The sequence below is a fragment of the Protomyctophum bolini genome (assembly GCF_963924005.1).
Source record: "Protomyctophum bolini genome assembly, chromosome: 18".
Taxonomy (NCBI): Eukaryota; Metazoa; Chordata; class Actinopteri; order Myctophiformes; family Myctophidae; genus Protomyctophum; species Protomyctophum bolini.
In genome coordinates, this window is record NC_137879.1 from 2,087,829 (window position 1) to 2,112,828 (window position 25,000).

General features: G+C 48.9%; 1 protein-coding gene across 1 annotated transcript in view; it reads left to right on the plus strand.

Moving 5' to 3' along the window:
* Positions 1 to 25,000, plus strand: part of LOC308332989 (protein TANC2-like) — a 168,238-nt gene that overhangs the window by 135,578 nt on the left and 7,660 nt on the right. The window contains 10 exon segments of the mRNA XM_080789143.1: positions 5,155 to 5,315; positions 6,148 to 6,256; positions 6,676 to 6,798; positions 12,388 to 12,624; positions 13,661 to 13,858; positions 15,530 to 15,623; positions 16,071 to 16,204; positions 17,407 to 17,530; positions 18,352 to 18,527; positions 19,719 to 19,851. Of these exon segments, the coding sequence (XP_080645269.1) occupies positions 5,155 to 5,315; positions 6,148 to 6,256; positions 6,676 to 6,798; positions 12,388 to 12,624; positions 13,661 to 13,858; positions 15,530 to 15,623; positions 16,071 to 16,204; positions 17,407 to 17,530; positions 18,352 to 18,527; positions 19,719 to 19,851 (1,489 nt within the window).

A 25,000-nucleotide genomic window follows, 5' to 3' on the forward strand; every position in this document is an offset into this window, starting at 1 on the left:
CCACGTTAACACACTATACAGATCTACTATCCTACAGGTACGCTCCACGTTAACACGCTATACAGATCTACTGTCCTACAGGTACGCTCCACGTTAACGCACTATACAGATCTACTGTCCTACAGGTACGCTCCACGATAACGCACTATACAGATCTACTGTCCTACAGGTACGCTCCACGTTAACGCACTATACAGATCTACTATCCTACAGGTACGCTCCACGTTAACGCACTATACAGATCTACTATCCTACAGGTACGCTCCACGTTAACGCACTATACAGATCTACTATCCTACAGGTACGCTCCACGTTAACGCACTATACAGATCTACTGTCCTACAGGTACGCTCCACGTTAACACGCTATACAGATCTACTGTCCTACAGGTACGCTCCACGTTAACGCACTATACAGATCTACTATCCTACAGGTACGCTCCACGTTAACGCACTATACAGATCTACTGTCCTACAGGTACGCTCCACGTTAACGCACTATACAGATCTACTATCCTACAGGTACGCTCCACGTTAACGCACTATACAGATCTACTGTCCTACAGGTACGCTCCACGTTAACGCACTATACAGATCTACTGTCCTCCTACAGGTACGCTCCACGTTAACGCACTATACAGATCTACTATCCTACAGGTACGCTCCACGTTAACGCACTATACAGATCTACTGTCCTCCTACAGGTACGCTCCACGTTAACGCACTATACAGATCTACTATCCTACAGGTACGCTCCACGTTAACGCACTATACAGATCTACTGTCCTACAGGTACGCTCCACGTTAACGCACTATACAGATCTACTATCCTACAGGTACGCTCCACGTTAACACGCTATACAGATCTACTATCCTACAGGTACGCTCCACGTTAACGCACTATACAGATCTACTGTCCTACAGGTACGCTCCACGTTAACGCACTATACAGATCTACTATCCTACAGGTACGCTCCACGTTAACGCACTATACAGATCTACTGTCCTACAGGTACGCTCCACGTTAACGCACTATACAGATCTACTATCCTACAGGTACGCTCCACGTTAACGCACTATACAGATCTACTATCCTACAGGTACGCTCCACGTTAACGCACTATACAGATCTACTGTCCTCCTACAGGTACGCTCCACGTTAACACACTATACAGATCTACTATCCTACAGGTACGCTCCACGTTAACGCACTATACAGATCTACTGTCCTACAGGTACGCTCCACGTTAACGCACTATACAGATCTACTATCCTACAGGTACGCTCCACGTTAACGCACTATACAGATCTACTATCCTACAGGTACGCTCCACGTTAACGCACTATACAGATCTACTGTCCTACAGGTACGCTCCACGTTAACACACTATACAGATCTACTATCCTACAGGTACGCTCCACGTTAACGCACTATACAGATCTACTATCCTACAGGTACGCTCCACGTTAACGCACTATACAGATCTACTATCCTACAGGTACGCTCCACGTTAACGCACTATACAGATCTACTGTCCTCCTACAGGTACGCTCCACGTTAACGCACTATACAGATCTACTATCCTACAGGTACGCTCCACGTTAACGCACTATACAGATCTACTGTCCTACAGGTACGCTCCACGTTAACGCACTATACAGATCTACTATCCTACAGGTACGCTCCACGTTAACGCACTATACAGATCTACTATCCTACAGGTACGCTCCACGTTAACGCACTATACAGATCTACTATCCTACAGGTACGCTCCACGTTAACGCACTATACAGATCTACTATCCTACAGGTACGCTCCACGTTAACGCACTATACAGATCTACTATCCTACAGGTACGCTCCACGTTAACGCACTATACAGATCTACTGTCCTCCTACAGGTACGCTCCACGTTAACGCACTATACAGATCTACTATCCTACAGGTACGCTCCACGTTAACGCACTATACAGATCTACTGTCCTACAGGTACGCTCCACGTTAACGCACTATACAGATCTACTGTCCTACAGGTACGCTCCACGTTAACGCACTATACAGATCTACTATCCTACAGGTACGCTCCACGTTAACACGCTATACAGATCTACTGTCCTCCTACAGGTACGCTCCACGTTAACACGCTATACAGATCTACTATCCTACAGGTACGCTCCACGTTAACGCACTATACAGATCTACTGTCCTACAGGTACGCTCCACGTTAACGCACTATACAGATCTACTATCCTACAGGTACGCTCCACGTTAACGCACTATACAGATCTACTATCCTACAGGTACGCTCCACGTTAACGCACTATACAGATCTACTGTCCTCCTACAGGTACGCTCCACGTTAACTCACTATACAGATCTACTGTCCTCCTACAGGTACGCTCCACGTTAACGCACTATACAGATCTACTATCCTACAGGTACGCTCCACGTTAACGCACTATACAGATCTACTATCCTCCTACAGGTACGCTCCACGTTAACGCACTATACAGATCTACTATCCTACAGGTACGCTCCACGTTAACGCACTATACAGATCTACTATCCTCCTACAGGTACGCTCCACGTTAACGCACTATACAGATCTACTATCCTACAGGTACGCTCCACGTTAACGCACTATACAGATCTACTATCCTACAGGTACGCTCCACGTTAACGCACTATACAGATCTACTGTCCTCCTACAGGTACGCTCCACGTTAACGCACTATACAGATCTACTGTCCTACAGGTACGCTCCACGTTAACACGCTATACAGATCTACTGTCCTACAGGTACGCTCCACGTTAACGCACTATACAGATCTACTGTCCTCCTACAGGTACGCTCCACGTTAACGCACTATACAGATCTACTATCCTACAGGTACGCTCCACGTTAACGCACTATACAGATCTACTATCCTCCTACAGGTACGCTCCACGTTAACGCACTATACAGATCTACTGTCCTCCTACAGGTACGCTCCACGTTAACGCACTATACAGATCTACTATCCTACAGGTACGCTCCACGTTAACGCACTATACAGATCTACTATCCTCCTACAGGTACGCTCCACGTTAACGCACTATACAGATCTACTGTCCTCCTACAGGTACGCTCCACGTTAACACGCTATACAGATCTACTATCCTACAGGTACGCTCCACGTTAACACACTATACAGATCTACTGTCCTCCTACAGGTACGCTCCACGTTAACGCACTATACAGATCTACTGTCCTCCTACAGGTACGCTCCACGTTAACGCACTATACAGATCTACTATCCTACAGGTACGCTCCACGTTAACACACTATACAGATCTACTGTCCTCCTACAGGTACGCTCCACGTTAACGCACTATACAGATCTACTGTCCTCCTACAGGTACGCTCCACGTTAACGCACTATACAGATCTACTATCCTACAGGTACGCTCCACGTTAACGCACTATACAGATCTACTATCCTACAGGTACGCTCCACGTTAACGCACTATACAGATCTACTATCCTACAGGTACGCTCCACGTTAACGCACTATACAGATCTACTATCCTACAGGTACGCTCCACGTTAACGCACTATACAGATCTACTATCCTACAGGTACGCTCCACGTTAACACGCTATACAGATCTACTGTCCTCCTACAGGTACGCTCCACGTTAACACGCTATACAGATCTACTGTCCTCCTACAGGTACGCTCCACGTTAACACGCTATACAGATCTACTGTCCTCCTACAGGTACGCTCCACGTTAACGCACTATACAGATCTACTATCCTACAGGTACGCTCCACGTTAACGCACTATACAGATCTACTATCCTACAGGTACGCTCCACGTTAACGCACTATACAGATCTACTGTCCTCCTACAGGTACGCTCCATGCTAAAACTCATTCATCGCCACTATGGGGTGCAAAAAAGACCCTGAGCGCCAGTTTCTATACATCTTTTTATTTTGTTTTAATTTTTAAAAAAATGTTTTTTTTGCCCAACGTTATACACGTCTTAAAAAGACGATAAAGACGTCGTTGGCGCTATGGGAGTTGCTAAAAAAAGCAGTCAATGAAGTCGTTGGCAGACATTCAGTTTTAACGCACTATACAGATCTACTGTCCTCCATGTGTGACGATCGTGATCATTATCGCGAACACGGAGCCCGCTGCTGTATCCGTTTCTTTCGATCGCCTTCATCTCCAGTTCCTCGTCCGAGACGGAACTTCTGGTCAAGACAGCGTTTATTCGATGGTCCATGACACAGATTTACTCTAGAGTTACAAATTACACTTTACTTAAAAAATCAGAGCACTTGTTTGAGCCAGAAACCCCCAGACCACAGAGAATCTACTGAATGTTAAAATTTCATTTTTTTGGGGGGTGAAATTAAGCTCAGAAAACCTAGGAAAAAATGAAGAAAAATTACAAAAACTTTTTTTTCATGTCACAATCCCTTCAATAAAGTGTTGTCAAAATTGGTGTTTCCAGGGTACTCTGAGACTAATGCAGTGTACTTATGGGTGTTCTAGTGTACTCTGGGACTAATACAGTGTACTTATGGGTGTTCTAGGGTACTCTGGGACTAATACAGTGTACTTATGGGTGTTCTAGGGTACTCTTGGACTAATACAGTGTCCTTTGGGTGTTCTAGGGTACTCTGGGACTAATACAGTGTCCTTTGGGTGTTCTAGGGTACTCTGGGACTAATACAGTGTACTTATCGGTGTTATAGGGTACTCTGGACTAATACAGTGTACTTATGGGTGTTATAGGGTACTCTGGGACTAATACAGTGTACTTATGGGTGTTCTAGGGTACTCTGGACTAATACAGTGTACTTATGGTTGTTCTAGGGTACTCTGGGACTAATACAGTGTACTTATGGGTGTTCTAGGGTACTCTGGGACTAATACAGTGTACTTATGGGTGTTCTAGGGTACTCTGGGACTAATACAGTGTACTTATGGGTGTTCTAGGGTACTCTGGACTAATACAGTGTACTTATGGGTGTTCTAGGGTACTCTGGGACTAATACAGTGTACTTATGGGTGTTCTAGGGTACTATGGGACTAATACAGTGTACTTATGGGTGTTCTAGGGTACTCTGGACTAATACAGTGTACTTATGGGTGTTCTAGGGTACTCTGGACTGGGAGGACTTCTCCCAGCGCTTGGACAACCTCTCGGTGTTCCTGGTGAAGAGGAGAGACGGGACCAGGATGTTCGTCCATCCGTCCTTCAGGGAGTGGCTGATCTGGAGGGAGGAGGGCGAGAAGACCAAGTTCCTCTGTGACCCCAGGTCAGAGGTCAATGAATACTCTGTGACCCCCAGGTCAGAGGTCAATGCATGCTCTGTGACCCCCAGGTCAGAGGTCAATGCATACTCTGTGACCTCCAGGTCAGAGGTCAATGAATACTCTGTGACCCCCAGGTCAGAGGTCAATGCATACTCTCGTGACCCCCAGGTCAGAGGTCAATGCATACTCTGTGACCCCCAGGTCAGAGGTCAATGCATACTCTCGTGACCCTTAGGTCAGAGGTCACTGCATACTCTGTGACCCCCAGGTCAGAGGTCAATGAATACTCTGTGACCCCCAGGTCAGAGGTCAATGCATACTCTGTGACCCCAGGTCAGAGGTCAATGCGTACTCTGTGACCCCCAGGTCAGAGGTCAATGCATACTCTCGTGACCCCCAGGTCAGAGGTCAATGCATACTCTGTGACCCCCAGGTCAGAGGTCAATGCATACTCTCGTGACCCTTAGGTCAGAGGTCACTGCATACTCTGTGACCCCCAGGTCAGAGGTCAATGCATACTCTGTGACCCCCAGGTCAGAGGTCAATGCATACTCTGTGACCCCCAGGTCAGAGGTCAATGCATACTCTGTGACCCCCAGGTCAGAGGTCAATGCATACTCTGTGACCCCAGGTCAGAGGTCAATGCGTACTCTGTGACCCCCAGGTCAGAGGTCAATGCATACATCTCTCTCTCTCTCTCTCTCTCTCTCTCTGTAATGTAAAGTGGATGTCTCTCTCTGTCTGTCTCTCTCTCTCTCTCTCTCGGTAATGTAATGTAAAGTGAATCTCTCTCTCTCTCTCTCTCTCTCTCTCTCTCTCTCTCTCTCTCCCCAGGAGCGGCCACACCCTGCTAGCGTTCTGGTTCTCCAGACAGGACAACAAGCTGAACCGACAGCAGACCATCGAGCTGGGTCACCACATCCTGAAGGCTCACATCTTCAAGGTAGAGAGACATTCACTTTACATTACATTACAGAGAGAGAGAGAGACACTGGGTCACCACATCCTGAAGGCTCACATCTTCAAGGTAGAGAGACATTCACTTTACATTACATTACAGAGAGAGAGAGACACTGGGTCACCACATCCTGAAGGCTCACATCTTCAAGGTGCACGCACACACACACACACACACACACACACACACACACACACACACACACTGCGCACACACACACACACACACACACACACACACACACACACACACACACACACACACACACACACACACTGCACACACACACACTGCACACACACACACACACACACACACACACACACACACACACACTGCACGCACGCACTCACACACACATAATATCTTAAGGAGCTCATCTTTAGTCTCCGCCTCTCTTCCAGGGTCTCAGTAAGAAGGTGGGCGTGTCCTCGTCCGTCCTGCAGGGTCTCTGGGTGTCCTACAGCACGGAGGGGCTTTCCACCGCCCTGTCGTCACTGAGGAACCTCTACACGCCCAACATAAAGGTACGCTGCTGCTCTGTGGCGCTGGTGGTGCTCTGTGGCGCTGGTGCTCTGTGGCGCTGGTGCTCTGTGGCGCTGGTGCTCTGTGGCGCTGGTGGTGCTCTGTGGCGCTGGTGCTCTGTGGCGCTGGTGCTCTGTGGCGCTGGTGCTCTGTGGTGCTGGTGCTCTGTGGCGCTGGTGGTGCTCTGTGGCGCTGGTGCTCTGTGGCGCTGGTGCTCTGTGGTGCTGGTGCTCTGTGGCGCTGCTGCTCTGTGGCGCTGGTGCTCTGTGGCGCTGGTGGTGCTCTGTGGCGCTGGTGCTCTGTGGCGTTGGTGCTCTGTGGCGCTGGTGCTCTGTGGCGCTGGTGCTCTGTGGCGCTGGTGGTGCTCTGTGGCGCTGGTGGTGCTCTGTGGCGCTGGTGCTCTGTGGCGCTGGTGCTTTGTGGCGCTGGTGCTCTGTGGCGCTGGTGCTCTGTGGCGCTGGTGCTCTGTGGCGCTGGTGCTTTGTGGCGCTGGTGCTCTGTGGCGCTGGTGCTCTGTGGCGCTGGTGCTCTGTGGCGCTGGTGCTCTGTGGCGCTGGTGCTCTGTGGCGCTGGTGCTCTGTGGCGCTGGTGCTCTGTGGTGCTGGTGCTCTGTGGCGCTGGTGCTCTATGGTGCTGGTGCTCTGTGGCGCTGGTGCTCTGTGGCGCTGGTGCTCTATGGTGCTGGTGCTCTATGGTGCTGGTGCTCTGTGCAAGACTCTGAACCCCGAAATTGCTCCTGGTGTGCAGGTTGGTGCCTTGCATGGTTTCCTCCATATGAATGGGTGAATGTAATGCACCATCTATATAAAGGTGTATGAATGTGTGGGTGAATGTAATGCACCATCTATTTAAAGGTGTATGAATGTGTGGGTGAATGTAATGCACCATCTATGTAAAGGTGTGTGAATGGGTGAATGTAATGCACCATCTATGTGAATTGCCTTGGGTAAAGGCGCTATATAAATGCACCATTTACAAAAAGGATCAACATATTGAGGATGTCCACCATGTTTTAGTTTGCATTTTGAACCGGGATATAAAATAACCATAAAAAACAAATACAGATAGCCTACTGTACGTCTGGCTGACGTAACACACCGGCTTCACGGATTGGCCGTAGGCGTCACGTGACGTTTATACCGTTGGTAGTTATATATGTGGCAGGTGTGGCGACAGAACTGCATTCTGGGACAGAGAGAGACAGAACTGCATTGTGGGACAGATAGAGACAGAACTGCATTGTGGGACAGAGAGAGACAGAACTGCATTGTGAGACAGAGAATCAAGGACATTGTGACGTTAGAATGAGCCGCTGGACCGTCCATCTGAAAGGAGGAGCAGAGAGATGTCACCATGCAGCTGTGGTTCTGCAGGACAAGCTGTACTGCTTTGGAGGAGACAGTGATCACATTGATGTTCACGTCTTCAACACAGTGTCTTTATGCTGGAGGAAGCTGACCCCAGTGAACTCTGGAAGAGGAGGAGGAGGACGCCCCCTAGAGGTTCCATCCAGGCGCTACGGCCACACAGCTGTGTTGGTTGAAGATACAGTCTTCATCTGGGGAGGCTGCTGGGGAGAGGAGGAGTACGACAATGAGCTTTATGCATTTGATGTTGACGCCCACAGATGGTCCAAACCCAGCAGGGTTTCTGGGACTGTTCCAGAGGGGAGGGAGTACCACTCAGCCTGTGTGTTGGAGAAGGTCATGTTTATCCATGGAGGATTACACCGGCTGACTGGAGTCACTAATGACATGTACAAGTTGGACACCAGCACAATGGTCTGGTCTTTAATTAACACCAGAGGAACTCCACCTCCTGCTTCATGGTGTCACTCTGCTACCATCATTGGGACAAAGATGTTTGTATTTGGGGGCTGGAGGGGGGGTCGGTGCCACAACACCATCAGAGTGTTTGACACAGAGACCGACCTCTGGATGAGCACACCTTCTGCACAGCCTCTTCCAGAAGGACGCAGTGGTCATTCAGCCTTTACCTACAATGGAGAGCTGTACATATTTGGTGGCTGGAACGGTAACAAGACCTTCAATGATGTGTGGAAATTCAGTCCAGAGACCTTCTCCTGGAAGAAGGTTGAGCCCAAGGGGAAAGGACCAGGTCCAATGCACTATATGTGCTGTTGCATGGTGGGAGATCGTATCATCTTCTTTGGAGGACTCAACACACCCAAATACCTGTACATGTTAGACTTGAGTCCTAGTCTTAAGACGCTGTGCAAGCTAGCAGTTACTGAGCACGGTCTGGACCAATCAGAACTCCCACACGACATCAGGTGGGAACTGGCGGCCGCCATGACGACAACCAACAATAACAACCCACGACAATGACGACGACCACATGATGAAAGCGTGCCTACGATAAAGAAGGAAATATAAATAATACAAATCACACCCGAGTGAAGTGAGGGGCGCTAAAGACAAACATTAAACCTATGTGTAGGAGGGGCTCAGAAATCGGACATTTTCATAAAACGGAAAAAAATAAATTTGCCTTTGTGACGTGAGCGGTGCCTTTGACTTGTTGGTCTGGAGCACCCGCTATCACTCACAACTGCCCCTCCCTACCTACCCTACGTAGACACTAAAAATATATATATATATTGTTACTGCTGCTGAATTAGTTACATTTTCGCTAGAAACAGACTGTATCGTATATGAGTGACTGACTGTCGCAAACGATACAGAGACACCTCCCTGACAATAACGCAGAGAAACCTTGTTTATATTTGGACCACAACGCTTATATGAGACGATTTTAAGATGAGCCCATGTTATGTTGTTCTCCGTAGAGAAATTACTTCTGTGAACCGGGCAGAACCAGGGGATGAGCGAGTGACGTCAGGACTTTAGGACCAGGGTATGAGCGAGTGACGTCAGGACTTTAGAACCAGGGGGATGAGCGAGTGACGTCAGGACTTTAGAACCAGGGGATGAGCGAGTGACGTCAGGTCTTCGGTGCTCTATTGGGGCATGTCATGTGATCTACTGGTAGATCACAATCTAACTTTTGAGCATCCCTTTTTTAGACCAATGACATCAGCAGCTCCTTCGGCTTCCATGATTGGCCGACGCAACAAGCCGGCTTCACGGATGGGCCGTTGTCTTCACGTGACGTTTGTACCTCTAGCGATATAAGAGGTGGCGTATGGTGACAGAACTGCATTGTGGGACAGAGAGAGACAGAACTGCATTGTGGGACAGAGAGAGACAGAACTGCATTGTGGGACAGAGAGAGACAGAACTGCATTGTGGGACAGAGAGACAGAACTGCATTGTGGGACAGAGAGAGACAGAACTGCATTGTGGGACAGAGAGAGACAGAACTGCATTGTGGGACAGATAGAGACAGAACTGCATTGTGGGACAGATAGAGACAGAACTGCATTGTGGGACAGAGAGACAGAACTGCATTGTGGGACAGAGAATCAAGGACATTGTGACGTTAGAATGATCCGCTGGACCGTCCATCTGAAAGGAGGAGCAGAGAGATGTCTCCATGCAGCTGTGGTGCTGCTGGACAAGATGTACTGCTTTGGAGGAGACAGTGATCACATTGATGTTCACGTCTTCAACACAGTGTCTTTATGCTGGAGGAAGCTGACCCCAGTGAACTCTGGAAGAGGAGGAGGAGTACGCCCCCTAGAGGTTCCATCCACGCGCTCTGGCCACACAGCTGTGTTGATAGAAGATGCAGTCTTCATCTGGGGAGGATACTGGGGAGTGGAGGAGTACTACAATGAGCTTTATGCATTTGATGTTGACGCCCACAGATGGTCCAAACCCAGGGTTTCTGGCACTGTTCCAGAGGGGAGGTGTAACCACTCAGCCTGTGTGTTGGAGAAGGTCATGTTTATCCATGGAGGATGGACCCAGACTAGAGACACTAATGACATGTACAAGTTGGACACCAGCACAATGGTCTGGTCTTTAATTAACACCAGAGGAACTATTTCAGAATATCACTCTGCTACCATCATCGGGACAAAGATGTTTGTATTTGGGGGCTATGTTGGTCAGCATTACAACACCATCAGAGTGTTTGACACAGAGACCGACCTCTGGCTGAGCACACCTTCTGCACAGCCTCTTCCAGAAGGACGCAGTGGTCATTCAGCCTTTACCTACAATGGAGAGCTGTACATATTTGGTGGCTGGAACGGTAACAAGACCTTCAATGATGTGTGGAAATTCAGTCCAGAGACCTTCTCCTGGAAGAAGGTTGAGCCCAAGGGGAAAGGACCAGGTCCAATGCACTATATGTGCTGTTGCATGGTGGGAGATCGTATCATCTTCTTTGGAGGACTCAACACACCCAAATACCTGTACATGTTAGACTTGAGTCCTAGTCTTAAGACGCTGTGCAAGCTAGCAGTTACTGAGCACGGTCTGGACCAATCAGAACTCCCACACAACATCAGGTGGGAACTGGCGGCGGCCATGACGACAACCAACAATAACAACCCACGACAATGACGACGCCCACATGATAAAAGCGTGCCTACGATAAAGAAGGAAAATCACACCCGTGTGAAGTGAGGGGCGCTAAAGACAAACATTGAACCTATGTATAGGAGGGGCTCAAAAAAAATTATAAAACGGAAAAAATACATTTGCCTTTGTGACTTGAGCGGTGCCTTTGAGAGGTAAATTAAGAGTGTTTTTTACAATATAAATTGGGGTAACAGAGATAGAAATGCCATTAAATCGGGGGGTCCGTAGCATAATGCGTGTGAAACTCGGGCTCCATGAAAGTAATATGTTTCGGAATCACTGCTAGAGCCGTAAAAATCCTCCCTTATTGGGGTCACTGGCATAATGTTTACAAATGGGGGTCCGGGGCCTAATAAATGTTGATTTGGGGGTCCTTGACACGAACAAGTTTGGGAACCAACTGATGTACACTAGGCATGTGAAACATCGTCTCATCTCACGATTCGATACGCATCTCGATACGCACTGCCAGCGATACGATACTTTAGCGATACATGGAATCTCCTGGCGATACGATGCGATACGATTCACCCCTCTACCGATACGATGCGATTTGATGGCGATTCAATTTGGATTTATATTAAAGCTCTATTAATTTCCCGGACAGCTATTTTATAAAGCTAAAGAGTAAAGGTGGTGCTTCTTGTTTAATGCGTGGGGCTCACTTCTGTTAGTCGCGGGTGCTCTTTATAGTCTGAGTCTGTTTGTTGTCTCAATGACTACTCTGCACCGTCGTACGGTAGCTTCTGTTCACTGACTGTGGGCGCGTTCGGAAATACCACACCGGAGCACACTCTCCTATTAGTTTGCATTGCACAGGGGGCTCAGTGCGCTATTTCCGAACGCGCCCTGTGTGTGCGCTGCGAGAGACCTTTTTTTTTTCTTCCTTTTCTGATGGTACGTTGAATGCGCCTCGGAAACACAGGATAGGGTGAAATTTACCATGAAAAAACGGTGCAAACACGGATTTTACCGATGCAAGATTCACAGGCGGGTAAAAGGGGCAGGGGGCTGAAACCTCCTTTGATGTCTTACGTGTGCATTGACCATGTCGTGTGCGTGTGCAACCATGTCGTCCAGGTAAGCCGGCTGCTGATGCTGGGCGGGGCCAACCTGAACTACCGCACGGAGGTGCTGCAGAACGCGCCCGTGCTGTGCGTCCACGCCCACCTGGGCTACCTGGACATGGTCGCCCTGCTGCTGGAGTTCGGCGCCAACGTCGACGCCCCGTCCGAGAGCGGCCTCGCCCCGCTGGGATACGCCGCGGCGGGCGGCAACATGGCCATCGTCAGCGCGCTGTGTCGCCGCAGGGCCAAGGTACGTACCTGGGGGCCTTTTCGCTCTTATGATAAGATGGCATATGGTGCATTCACGTGTTTCTGGTATTATTATTATTAATTATTATTCTACCACAGGTCGTTTCGAGGAAGCAATCTGATTCGTTGAAACAGCCTTCTAGCCGTGGGTTAAACCAGCACCGTTCACCACCTAATCAAAACAAAGAATTCAGCTGTTCTGTTCTCCCAGAGCGCTAGAGAACTCGGTGGCTAGGCTAGCTAGTTTCTTGGGAAGGTTGTGGTCGTAGTGACTACATCTGTCATTAAAAATATATATTCTTTAAGCGATTTTAATAGTTTTAAGGGTAACTGTGGTAGAATTGCAATATTACACTCGAGGGTGTGGGTTAACGTGATTATTGCCACTTCAGTGACGCTTGCGGAACTCGACTCCGTCTCGTTCCTGACCGCATCACTGTCGCGGCAATAGTCACGTTAACCCACACCCACCCTCTCGTGTAATATTGCTTAATTAATATGGTCCACTCATTGTGTCCGCGGTGGAAATGGTATGTTGCCGAAAATGTCAAACCACAATGATGATGACGATGACGATGCGAATGAATGTGTTTTAATTACGTCTGTTCGCCTTCTCCTGACCTGTGTGTGTGTGTGTGTGTGTGTGTATGTATGCGTGTCTATGTATGCGTGCGTGTCTGTGTATGCGTGCGTGTCTGTGCGTGCGTGCGTGTCCGTGCGTGCGTGTCTGTGCGTGTCTGTGCGTGTCTGTGCGTGTCTGTGTGTGCGTGTCTGTGCGTGTCTGTGCGTGCGTGTCTATGCGTGCGTGCGTGCGTGTCTGTGCGTGCGTGTCTGTGCGTGCGTGTCTGTGCGTGCGTGTCTGTGCGTGCGTGTCTGTGCGTGCGTGTCTGTGCGTGTCTGTGCGTGCGTGTCTGTGCGTGTCTGTGCGTGCGTGTCTGTGCGTGTCTGTGCGTGCGTGTCTGTGCGTGTCTGTGCGTGCGTGTCTGTGCGTGCGTGTCTGTGCGTGCGTGTCTATGCGTGCGTGCGGGGGGTCCCAGGTGGACCATGTGGACCGGACCGGGCAGTGTGCCCTGGTGCACGCCGCTCTACGAGGTCACATGGAGGTGGTGAAGTTCCTCATCCAGTGTGACTGGGGTCCGCCCCCTCCCGGCCAGCAGGGGGCGCCAGCGGCCTTCACCAAGAACCACGCGGTGCAGCAGGCGCTCATCGCCGCCGCAAGCATGGGATACACAGAGGTAAATACACGCCCTTATATGGTCATGGGGATGCACAGAGGTAAACAGGACCTTGAACTGGGGACCCCCCAAAATAATCATATTTGAACTGGGGACCCCCCAAAATAATCATATTTGAACTGGGGACCCCCCAAAATAATCATATTTGAACTGGGGACCCCCCACCCCGACAAGCTCTTGGAAATGTAGGCGTACAACTCAACACCAGGAAATGTGTGTGTTTGCTGCCCTCTACAGGTGGGAAAAGTATAGTCAGTGAAATTGTGCTCACTTGTACATGTAATGCAAAAGCAGCACAGTTGCACGCACACACACACACACACACACACACACACACACACACACACACACACACACACACACGCGCGTGCGCACGCTTAGTCTATGAGCATTACTTTAGAATTATTGGTCTTTTTTTGCAGTTCAATGTTTGTTTAGTAAACACATTGACAATGAAGGGAAAATGTACCCCAGCCTGTCCCTCATTACGTCATATTGTCTCTTTATCGTTAATGGCGTTTAATGTTTGTGTTTGCACCGTTTGTTTTACATCACCATGACATCACCTAATCAACATGACTCATGAGTTAGACTTTAATATATTAGCGCCCCTCACTTCACACGGGTGTGATTTTCTTTTACATGTATACCAGGCAGGATTGATTAAAAGCAACACTCATCAGTAGAAATAATATCTCCTACAAATCACACCCGTGTGAAGTGAGGGGTGCTCTTATCACACATCATCTCATGAACAACTGAACGTACGTGATTGGTTCGTCTACAAATGACGTAGGTTTCCTCTTCCTCGTCTACTGCCCACGTGCAGACGGCGGCCATGTTTCCGTCAGAGTTTGGAAGCACTCGTTTTCGGTAAAGCTATAACGTCCCGCTGCCTCCTGCGTTATGTGTTCTGATTCAAAACAAGGCGGTACGCACACAGGGCTGTTGAGTGATATCTAATGAGCGCTTCCAAACTCCAGCATTTAACCCATTCTGACCTGAGATCAGATTCATACGAGGTTTCCACTGGACACACACTTCGGTCTGATTAACCCATTCTGACCTGAGATCAGATTCATACGAGGTTTCCAAGGTGGACACACACTGCGGTCTGATTAACCCATTCTGACCTGAGATCAGATTCATACGAGGTTTCCACTGGACACACACTGCGGTCTGATTAACCCATTCTGACCTGAGATCAGATTCATACGAGGTTTCCACTGTGGACACACACTGCGGTCTGATTAACCCATTCTGACCTGAGATCAGATTCATACGAGGTTTCCACTGGACACACACTGCGGTCTGATTAACCCATTCTGACCTGAGATCAGATTCAGAAAATGTCAGTCGTTCTTCGATTTTTCAAAAAATAGCAGACCTACAAGCTCGTAGCGCGCCACTCGGTGGCGCGCTATGAGCTTGTAGATCTGCTATTTTTCAATAGCTAAAGCATAACATGATGCTAACACCAACATGGGTTCCCGTTCAGAATGGGTTAATGTCTGTGTCAAATGTACGTCATATTTGGCCTAATTTACTGTAATTGGGTCCACCCATCAGATCCTAATTTACTGTAATTGGGTCCACCCATCAGATCCTAATTTACTGTAATTGGGTCCACCCATCAGATCCTAATTTACTGTAATTGGGTCCACCCATCAGATCGTGTCATATCTTCTGGACCTCCCAGAGAAGGATGAGGAGGAGGTGGAGCGTGCTCAGATCAACAACTTCGACTCGCTGTGGGGTGAGACAGGTAAGGAACCTGTCTGTCTGTCTGTCTGTCATACTGTGGGGGTGAGACAGGTAAGGACATGTCTGTCTGTCTGTCCTATTGTGGGGTGAGACAGGTAGGAACCTGTCTGTCATACAAGAGGTCTCTAGCAGCTATTCATACTGCACTTTACGCACTTTTTGAGGCACGCACGCACGCACGCACCACAGTTTAACCCATAATAATAATAATAATGAATTGCATTTTTATTATAGCGCTTTTCCAAGTGCTCAAAGCGCTTTACAATGGTTCATTCATTCATACATTGGGAGGTGAAGCGGCTTGTCTCTCCGTGTCTCGGTTTAACCCTTGTCTCTCCGTGTCTCTCCGTGTCTCAGTTTAACCCTTGTCTCTCCGTGTCTCGGTTTAACTCTTGTCTCTCTGTGTCTCAGTTTAACCCTTGTCTCTCCGTGTCTCTCCGTGTCTCAGCGCTCACGGCGGCCTCCGGGCGGGGGAAGCTGGAGGTGTGTCGTCTGCTGCTGGAGCAGGGCGCGGCCGTGGCCACGCCCAACAGGAGGGGCGTCGTCCCGCTGTTCAGCGCCGTGAGGCAGGGCCACTGGCAGGTGAGACCCCCCCCCACTGCCCCCCCCCCCCACTGCCCCCCCCCCCACTGCCCCCCCCTCTGTCCCCTGTCCCCCCAAATGTCTTCTAAATCCTTTTCTGAAAACCCTATGTTTCTATGGCGTCAAGGACCTCCAAGATTATAATTATGTATTTGGCCGCCGACCCCCGTCTGAAAACGTTTCAAAAATAGCAGATCTACAAGCTCGTAGCACGGCACTCGGTGCCGCGCTACGTGCCGCGCTGTAGAACTGCTATTTTTCAATGGCTAAAGCACGACATAATGCTTTAAAACACCAAAAGGGGTTCCCTCCCAGAATGAGTTAAACAGTGAGGCAGGGCCACTGGCAGGTGAGAGACCTTTTACGTGGATGCTAGCAGTCGTTATAGCTAGAAATGGGGGGTATACTACTGGTGGGTTTTTAAACATTTTTTGAAAAATCCACACAAACATGCAATGACCATACCATGAAACACACCTATACTGGTAATTATAATTGCAATGTGTCACTGCAAAGATGTGGAATAAAAAATGATGAAATATAATGATAATAATAAAATAACCCCTGTCCCCATTCCCGGCTCGGACCCAGAACAGCTGCTTGTATAGAAGCTCACATCGTGACTGTCGTGTGTGTGTGTGTGTGTGTGTGTGTGTGTGTGTGTGTGTGTGTGTGTGTGTGTGTGCATGGCGTGCATGCGTGGCGTGCGTGCGTGCGTACATGCGTGCATGCGTGGCGTGCGTGCGTACATGCGTGCGTGCGTGCGTGTGTGGCCTGTGTGCGTGCGTGTGTGGCCTGTGTGTGTGCGTGCGTGTGTGGCCTGTGTGCGTGCGTACATGCGTGCATGCGTGGCGTGCGTGCGTGCGTACATGCGTGCGTGCGTGCGTGTGTGGCCTGTGTGCGTGCGTGTGTGGCCTGTGTGTGTGCGTGCGTGTGTGGCCTGTGTGCGTGCGTACATGCGTGCGTGCGTGCGTACATGCGTGCATGCGTGGCGTGCGTGCGTGCGTACATGCGTGCGTGCGTGCGTGTGTGGCCTGTGTGCGTGCGTGTGTGGCCTGTGTGTGTGCGTGCGTGTGTGGCCTGTGTGCGTGCGTACATGCGTGCGTGCGTGCGTACATGTGTGCGTGCGTGCGTGGCGTGCGTGCGTACATGCGTGGCGTGCGTGCGTACATGCGTGGTGTGCGTGCGTGCGTGCGGCCCAGATGGTGGACCTGCTCCTGGCTCACGGGGCAGACATCAACCTGGCTGATAAGCAGGGCAGAACGCCCCTCATGATGGCCTCGTCTGAGGGACACCTGGGGACCGTGGAGTTCCTGCTGGGGCAAGGTGGGTCGCTGCCCCCCCGAACGTGACCCCATGACCCCCTGACCCCATGACCCCCTGACCCCCTGACCCCATGACCCCCTGACCCCCTGACCCCATGACCCCCTGACCACATGACCCCATGACCCCATGACACCATGACCCCCTGACCCCATGTAGTTGTTTATGTCAGGGACCCCTGTATTGACACTAATATTTAGTCTTTGTGGGGATGATTCAATACCAGTGTTGTTTGTTGGCAGCAAATTTAGATTTTATAGTTTTAGACTTTAGTCACAGTCTCTTTTTTTGTGTTTTAGTGTTAGTCTAGTTTTAGTCGACTAAATCTACAGTTGATTTAGTCGAACTAAATGTATTTCGGCGGGGCCTTGATGCCGTCGTAATGGCTTGTTTTTTGAAAATAGCCGATCTACATTTTTCAGCATGCAACCAAGTGTATAATGACTTGTACTGGATCTCTTGTCCACGACTAGTCCCTTCCTAACATTTTAGTCTAGTTTTTTTTAAGTATTCCACTGGTACGTTCTTAGCTTATGTATGATTCATGATAACTACTTGTTATGTATATGATGTATTGCCATGTTTTTTAGTTCTTGATTAATGTAAATTGTAAATCGCTCTGGAATAAGTGCGTCTGATAAATACGTAAATACGGGCAAAAAGGCCCAAAATAATGTCTTTAAAAAAATATATGTATATATATATATATAAAGAAATCAGAATATGGCGATAAGAGGTTCGGGCGCCCCGCCACAACGACGACGGTGCACAGGATGTCGGTACGGTACGGGGGGAGCTGTAACCTCTGACCTTTGCCCTCCCAGGAGCCTCTCTGCCTCTGACGGACAAGGAGGGGCTAACGGCGCTCAGCTGGGCGTGTCTCAAAGGTCACCTGGCGGCGGTCCGCTGCCTGGTGGAGCACGGAGCCGCCGCGGACCACGCCGACAAGAACGGACGCACGCCGCTGGACCTGGCCGCCTTCTACGGAGACTCTGAGGTGGTGAGTGACCTCTGACCCCCACTGTACCCCCACTGTACCCCTCCACCTGGCCGCCTTCTACGGAGACTCTGAGGTGGTGAGTGACCTCTGACCCCTAACTGTACCCCCACTGTACCCCTCCACCTGACCGCCTTCTACGGAGACTCTGAGGTGGTGAGTGACCTCTGACCCCCACTGTACCCCCACTGTACCCCTCCACCTGGCCGCCTTCTACGGAGACTCTGAGGTGGTGAGTGACCTCTGACCCCTAACTGTACCCCCACTGTACCCCTCCACCTGACCGCCTTCTACGGAGACTCTGAGGTGGTGAGTGACCTCTGACCCCCACTGTACCCCCACTGTACCCCTCCACCTGACCGCCTTCTACGGAGACTCTGAGGTGGTGAGTGACCTCTGACCCCCACTGTACCCCCACTGTACCCCTCCACCTGGCCGCCTTCTACGGAGACTCTGAGGTGGTGAGTGACCTCTGACCCCTAACTGTACCCCCACTGTACCCCTCCACCTGGCCGCCTTCTACGGAGACTCTGAGGTGGTGAGTGACCTCTGACCCCCACTGTACCCCCACTGTACCCCTCCACCTGACCGCCTTCTACGGAGACTCTGAGGTGGTGAGTGACCTCTGACCCCCACTGTACCCCCACTGTACCCCTCCACCTGGCCGCCTTCTACGGAGACTCTGAGGTGGTGAGTGACCTCTGACCCCTAACTGTACCCCCACTGTACCCCTCCACCTGACCGCCTTCTACGGAGACTCTGAGGTGGTGAGTGACCTCTGACCCCTAACTGTACCCCCACTGTACCCCTCCACCTGACCGCCTTCTACGGAGACTCTGAGGTGGTGGGTGACCTCTGACCCCCACTGTACCCCCACTGTACCCCTACACCTGACCGCCTTCTACGGAGACTCTGAGGTGGTGAGTGACCTCTGACCCCCCCTGTACCCCTGACCCCTCCACCTGGCTGCCTTCTACGTATTGTCTCCAGGTCCAGTTCCTGGTGGACTACAAACCCCACAAACCCCTCTGTCTCCAGGTCCAGTTCCTGGTGGACTACAAACCCCCACAAACCCCTCTGTCTCCAGGTCCAGTTCCTGGTGGACTACAAACCCCCACAAACCCCTCTGTCTCCAGGTCCAGTTCCTAGTGGACTACAAACCCCCACAAACCCCTCTGTCTCCTCTGTCTCCAGGTCCAGTTCCTGGTGGACCACGGGGCTATGATCGAGCACGTGGACTACAGCGGCATGCGTCCTCTGGACCGGGCCGTGGGCTGCAGGAACACCTCGGTGGTCGTGGCCCTGCTGAAGAAGGGAGCCAAGATAGGTAAGCCCCCCCCCCACAGACCCCCCACACCACACCCCACCCCCACCACCCCTCACCCCCCAAACCCATGTTATTTAACTGTCTCTGATACGAGAACACAGCTTCCACTCCCTGTTATTTAAACGTCTCTGATACGAGAACACAGCTTCCACTCCCTGTTATTTAAACGTCTCTGATACGAGAACACAGCTTCCACTCCCTGTTATTTAAACGTCTCTGATACGAGAACACAGCTTCCACTCCCTGTTATTTAAACGTCTCTGATACGAGAACACAGCTTCCACTCCCTGTTATTTAAACGTCTCTGATACGAGAACACAGCTTCCACTCCCTGTTATTTAAACGTCTCTGATACGAGAACACAGCTTCCACTCCCTGTTATTTAAATGTCTCTGATACGAGAACACAGCTTCCACTCCCTGTTATTTAAATGTCTCTGATACGAGAACACAGCTTCCACTCCCTGTTATTTAAACGTCTCTGATACGAGAACACAGCTTCCACTCCCTGTTATTTAAACATCTCTGATACGAGAACACAGCTTCCACTCCCTGTTATTTAAATGTCTCTGATACGAGAACACAGCTTCCACTCCCTGTTATTTAAATGTCTCTGATACGAGAACACAGCTTCCACTCCCTGTTATTTAAATGTCTCTGATACGAGAACACAGCTTCCACTCCCTGTTATTTAAATGTCTCTGATACGAGAACACAGCTTCCACTCCCTGTTATTTAAACATCTCTGATACGAGAACACAGCTTCCACTCCCTGTTATTTAAATGTCTCTGATACGAGAACACAGCTTCCACTCCCTGTTATTTAAACGTCTCTGATACGAGAACACAGCTTCCACTCCCTGTTATTTAAACGTCTCTGATACGAGAACACAGCTTCCACTCCCTGTTATTTAAACGTCTGATACGAGAACACAGCTTCCACTCCCTGTTATTTAACTGTCTCTGATACGAGAACACAGCTTCCACTCCCTGTTATTTAAATGTCTCTGATACGAGAACACAGCTTCCACTCCCTGTTATTTAAATGTCTGATACGAGAACACAGCTTCCACTCCCTGTTATTTAAATGTCTCTGATACGAGAACACAGCTTCCACTCCCTGTTATTTAAACGTCTCTGATACGAGAACACAGCTTCCACTCCCTGTTATTTAAATGTCTCTGATACGAGAACACAGCTTCCACTCCCTGTTATTTAACTGTCTCTGATACGAGAACACAGCTTCCACTCCCTGTTATTTAAACGTCTCTGATACGAGAACACAGCTTCCACTCCCTGTTATTTAAATGTCTCTGATACGAGAACACAGCTTCCACTCCCTGTTATTTAAATGTCTCTGATACGAGAACACAGCTTCCACTCCCTGTTATTTAAACGTCTCTGATACGAGAACACAGCTTCCACTCCCTGTTATTTAAACGTCTCTGATACGAGAACACAGCTTCCACTCCCTGTTATTTAACTGTCTCTGATACGAGAACACAGCTTCCACTCCCTGTTATTTAAATGTCTCTGATACGAGAACACAGCTTCCACTCCCTGTTATTTAACTGTCTCTGATACGAGAACACAGCTTCCACTCCCTGTTATTTAAATGTCTCTGATACGAGAACACAGCTTCCACTCCCTGTTATTTAAATGTCTCTGATACGAGAACACAGCTTCCACTCCCTGTTATTTAAATGTCTCTGATACGAGAACACAGCTTCCACTCCCTGTTATTTAAACGTCTCTGATACGAGAACACAGCTTCTCACTATAGCGTCGGGACGTTCTGCGTTCAGAAAGAACGGGTCCTTTCCTGAGAACAGGAACAAACGTACCGGTATAGTTCCCTTCCCTATAAAAAACCCCCCAAAGATAAGTTCCTGTAGTCGTGGGGTTCCCTGCTGCAGTGCTGCGTGGAAACCCCGCTGACGACAGTCGGTCGGTGCGAGCGCCAAAATGCAACATTTTGATTGGCTGAAGAGTTTACTCTTTCCTCACACTGGGGGAGGCAACACCGTTTACAATGTCTCCATGTAGCTTAGAACCCCCCCACCTTCCACCCACACCCCGCTAACCACTAACCGCTAACCACCTTTGCTAATGGCGTGCTAGCACTGCCCACGGCTGCCGCTGCACCCCCCCCCAACCATGCTGCTTCTCTCCAGCTGTTGTCGTTAGTCGTGGCTGATATGTTGACGTGTGTGTGCTGCTGCTGCTATTTGCTATGCTGTGTGTGTGTGTGTGTGTGTGTGTGTGAGCAGTTGGGTTTCCATCCACATGTTTCTAAGTCACGTGGTTTTGACGAGACGAGCTTGCTCCCTGGCTGCCCTCCGCCCTCCTTTCCTTATTTCACGTCATGTCGTTTTCACATGAATCGTAGCTTTCAAATTGACATATGTTGGTTGTTCAGTTTGACCCACCGGTTTTTGGAGATATGGCTTATAGAGTATAATGTCTTGCAGAGAAACAGCGAGTTGAGAAAACAGGCTTGAAAAGATTCACTTCTGTGGACTCTAACATTACACCTATAGCTACACGTTTAAGCATTTATTTCATATTTACATGTATTCTGTGGTCTCTAACATTACACCTATAGCTACATGTTTAAGCATTTATGTCATATTTACATGTCTTCTGTGGACTCTTAACATTACACCTAGCTACATGTTTAAGCATTGTTTTCATATTCACATGTCTTCTGTGGACTCTAACATTACACCTATAGCTACATGTTTGGGCATTTATTTAATATTCACAGCTCAGACACTTATTTCAGACATGCGTGTATAGTATGTGTGAAGAGTGTGCCTGAGCTATTAACTCATTCTCCTCTGGTGAAAAGCTGGAATTTGCGCGACGGCAGGCTCTCAGTCCAATCTGGTCACATTTGTGTTTGATGGCGGTGTTCTGGCGCCCCATCAAACAAAATCAAACCATGTGACTTCCATTGGAAATGCATTAAACACACACGAGACACAAGACAGGTGTCTTTTAGGTGTGAATGAGGCCTACGGTCACATACCTCAGGCCTCGTTCACACCTAAAAGACCTTTTACTACTAAAATCATAGGTTGTTCAGAATGTCTGCTCTGCCACTCAGGTTCTTTCAGAGCCATTCATAAAAAAACAGGTGGAAGATGGAAACCCAACGTATTTATCTCTCTCTCTCTCTGTCTCTCTGTCTCTCTATCTGTCTGTCTCTCTCTCTCTCTGTCTCTCTGTCTCTCTGTCTGTCTGTCTCTCTCTCTCTCTGTCTGTCACACGTAACTGTTTTTCTCTCTGTCTCTCTCTCTCTCTGTTTCATCATGTTGTCTCTCTCTCATCCTCTCTCTCTCTCTCTCTGTGGTAACAGAGGCAGGTGGTGGTTTCTACCACTAGGGGGCGCTGCTGCTGCTGCTTTCTCTTTCTCTGTGTTTTTTTTTTCATAATTTCCTTACTTCTATTTTTAATTATTTTATTTCTTCTTCCGCTTCTCACTGCCGCTTTTTTCTGTTCCTATTTTTCTCACTTCCTCCTCCTGCCATCACCCCCCCCCCGCTCTCTCTCTCTCTCTCTCTCTATCTCTCTCTCTCTCTCTCTCTCTCTCTCTCTCTCTCTCTCTCTCTCTCTCTCTCTCTCTCCCTCTCTCTCTATCTCTCTCTCTCTCATGCCACCCCCCCACCTCCCTTTATTTCTCTGGTGAACCTCGTCCCCTCCTCCACCCACGGGCACCCGACTACCCCCCCTTTCCTCTCCTCTCCTCTCCTCCCCCCTCTCCCCCCCCCCACTCTCTCCCCCCCCCCCCTCCCCCTGCCCCTCCCCCTGCCCCTCCCCCCAGGATGTCAGACGCTGCCCAGTCGGCCCCGAGGTAAAGCCGAGGCTTCTGTCGACTTCTCACCCCAGCAGGCATTTTGACAGCTCTATATCTATATATCTCTCTCTCCCTCTCCCTCTCTCTCTCTCTATATATATATATATATCTATCTCTGTGTGTATTCTGTGTACATCACCCCCCCCCCCATTTGTAGTCCTCAGGATGATATAATTACGTCATGTTGTAGTCTTTTTTTTTGTCATCAGGGGGATATCGTTACGTCATGTTGTAGTCAAAACAATGACTACAACATGACGTAGCGATATCATCCTGATGACTACAAATCAATGACTACAACATGACGTAGCGATATCATCCTGATGACTACAAAACAATGACTACAACATGACGTAGCGATATCATCCTGATGACTACAAAACAATGACTACAACATGACGTAGCGATATCATCCTGATGACTACAAAACAATACTACAACATGATGTAGCGATATCATCCTGATGATTACAAAACAATGACTACAACATGACGTAACGATATCATCCTGATGACTACAAAACAATGACTACAACATGACGTAACGATATCATCCTGATGACTACAAAACAATGACTACAACATGACGTAGCGATATCATCCTGATGACTACAAAACAATGACTACAACATGACGTAGCGATATCATCCTGATGACTACAAAACAATGACTACAACATGACGTAGCGATATCATCCTGATGACTACAAATCAATGACTACAACATGACGTAACGATATCATCCTGTCGACTACAAAACAATGACTACAACATGACGTAGCGATATCATCCTGATGACTACAAAACAATGACTACAACATGACGTAACGATATCATCCTGATGACTACAAATCAATGACTACAACATGACGTAACGATATCATCCTGTCGACTACAAAACAATGACTACAACATGACGTAGCGATATCATCCTGATGACTACAAATCAATGACTACAACATGACGTAACGATATCATCCTGTCGACTACAAAACAATGACTACAACATGACGTAACGATGTCATCCTGATGACTACAAAACAATGACTACAACATGACGTAACAATATCATCCTGATGACTACAAAACAATGACTACAACATGACGTAACGATATCATCCTGATGACTACAAATCAATGACTACAACATGACGTAGCGATATCATCCTGATGACTACAAAACAATGACTACAACATGACGTAAGCGATATCATCCTGATGACTACAAATCAATGACTACAACATGACGTAACGATATCATCCTGTCGACTACAAAACAATGACTACAACATG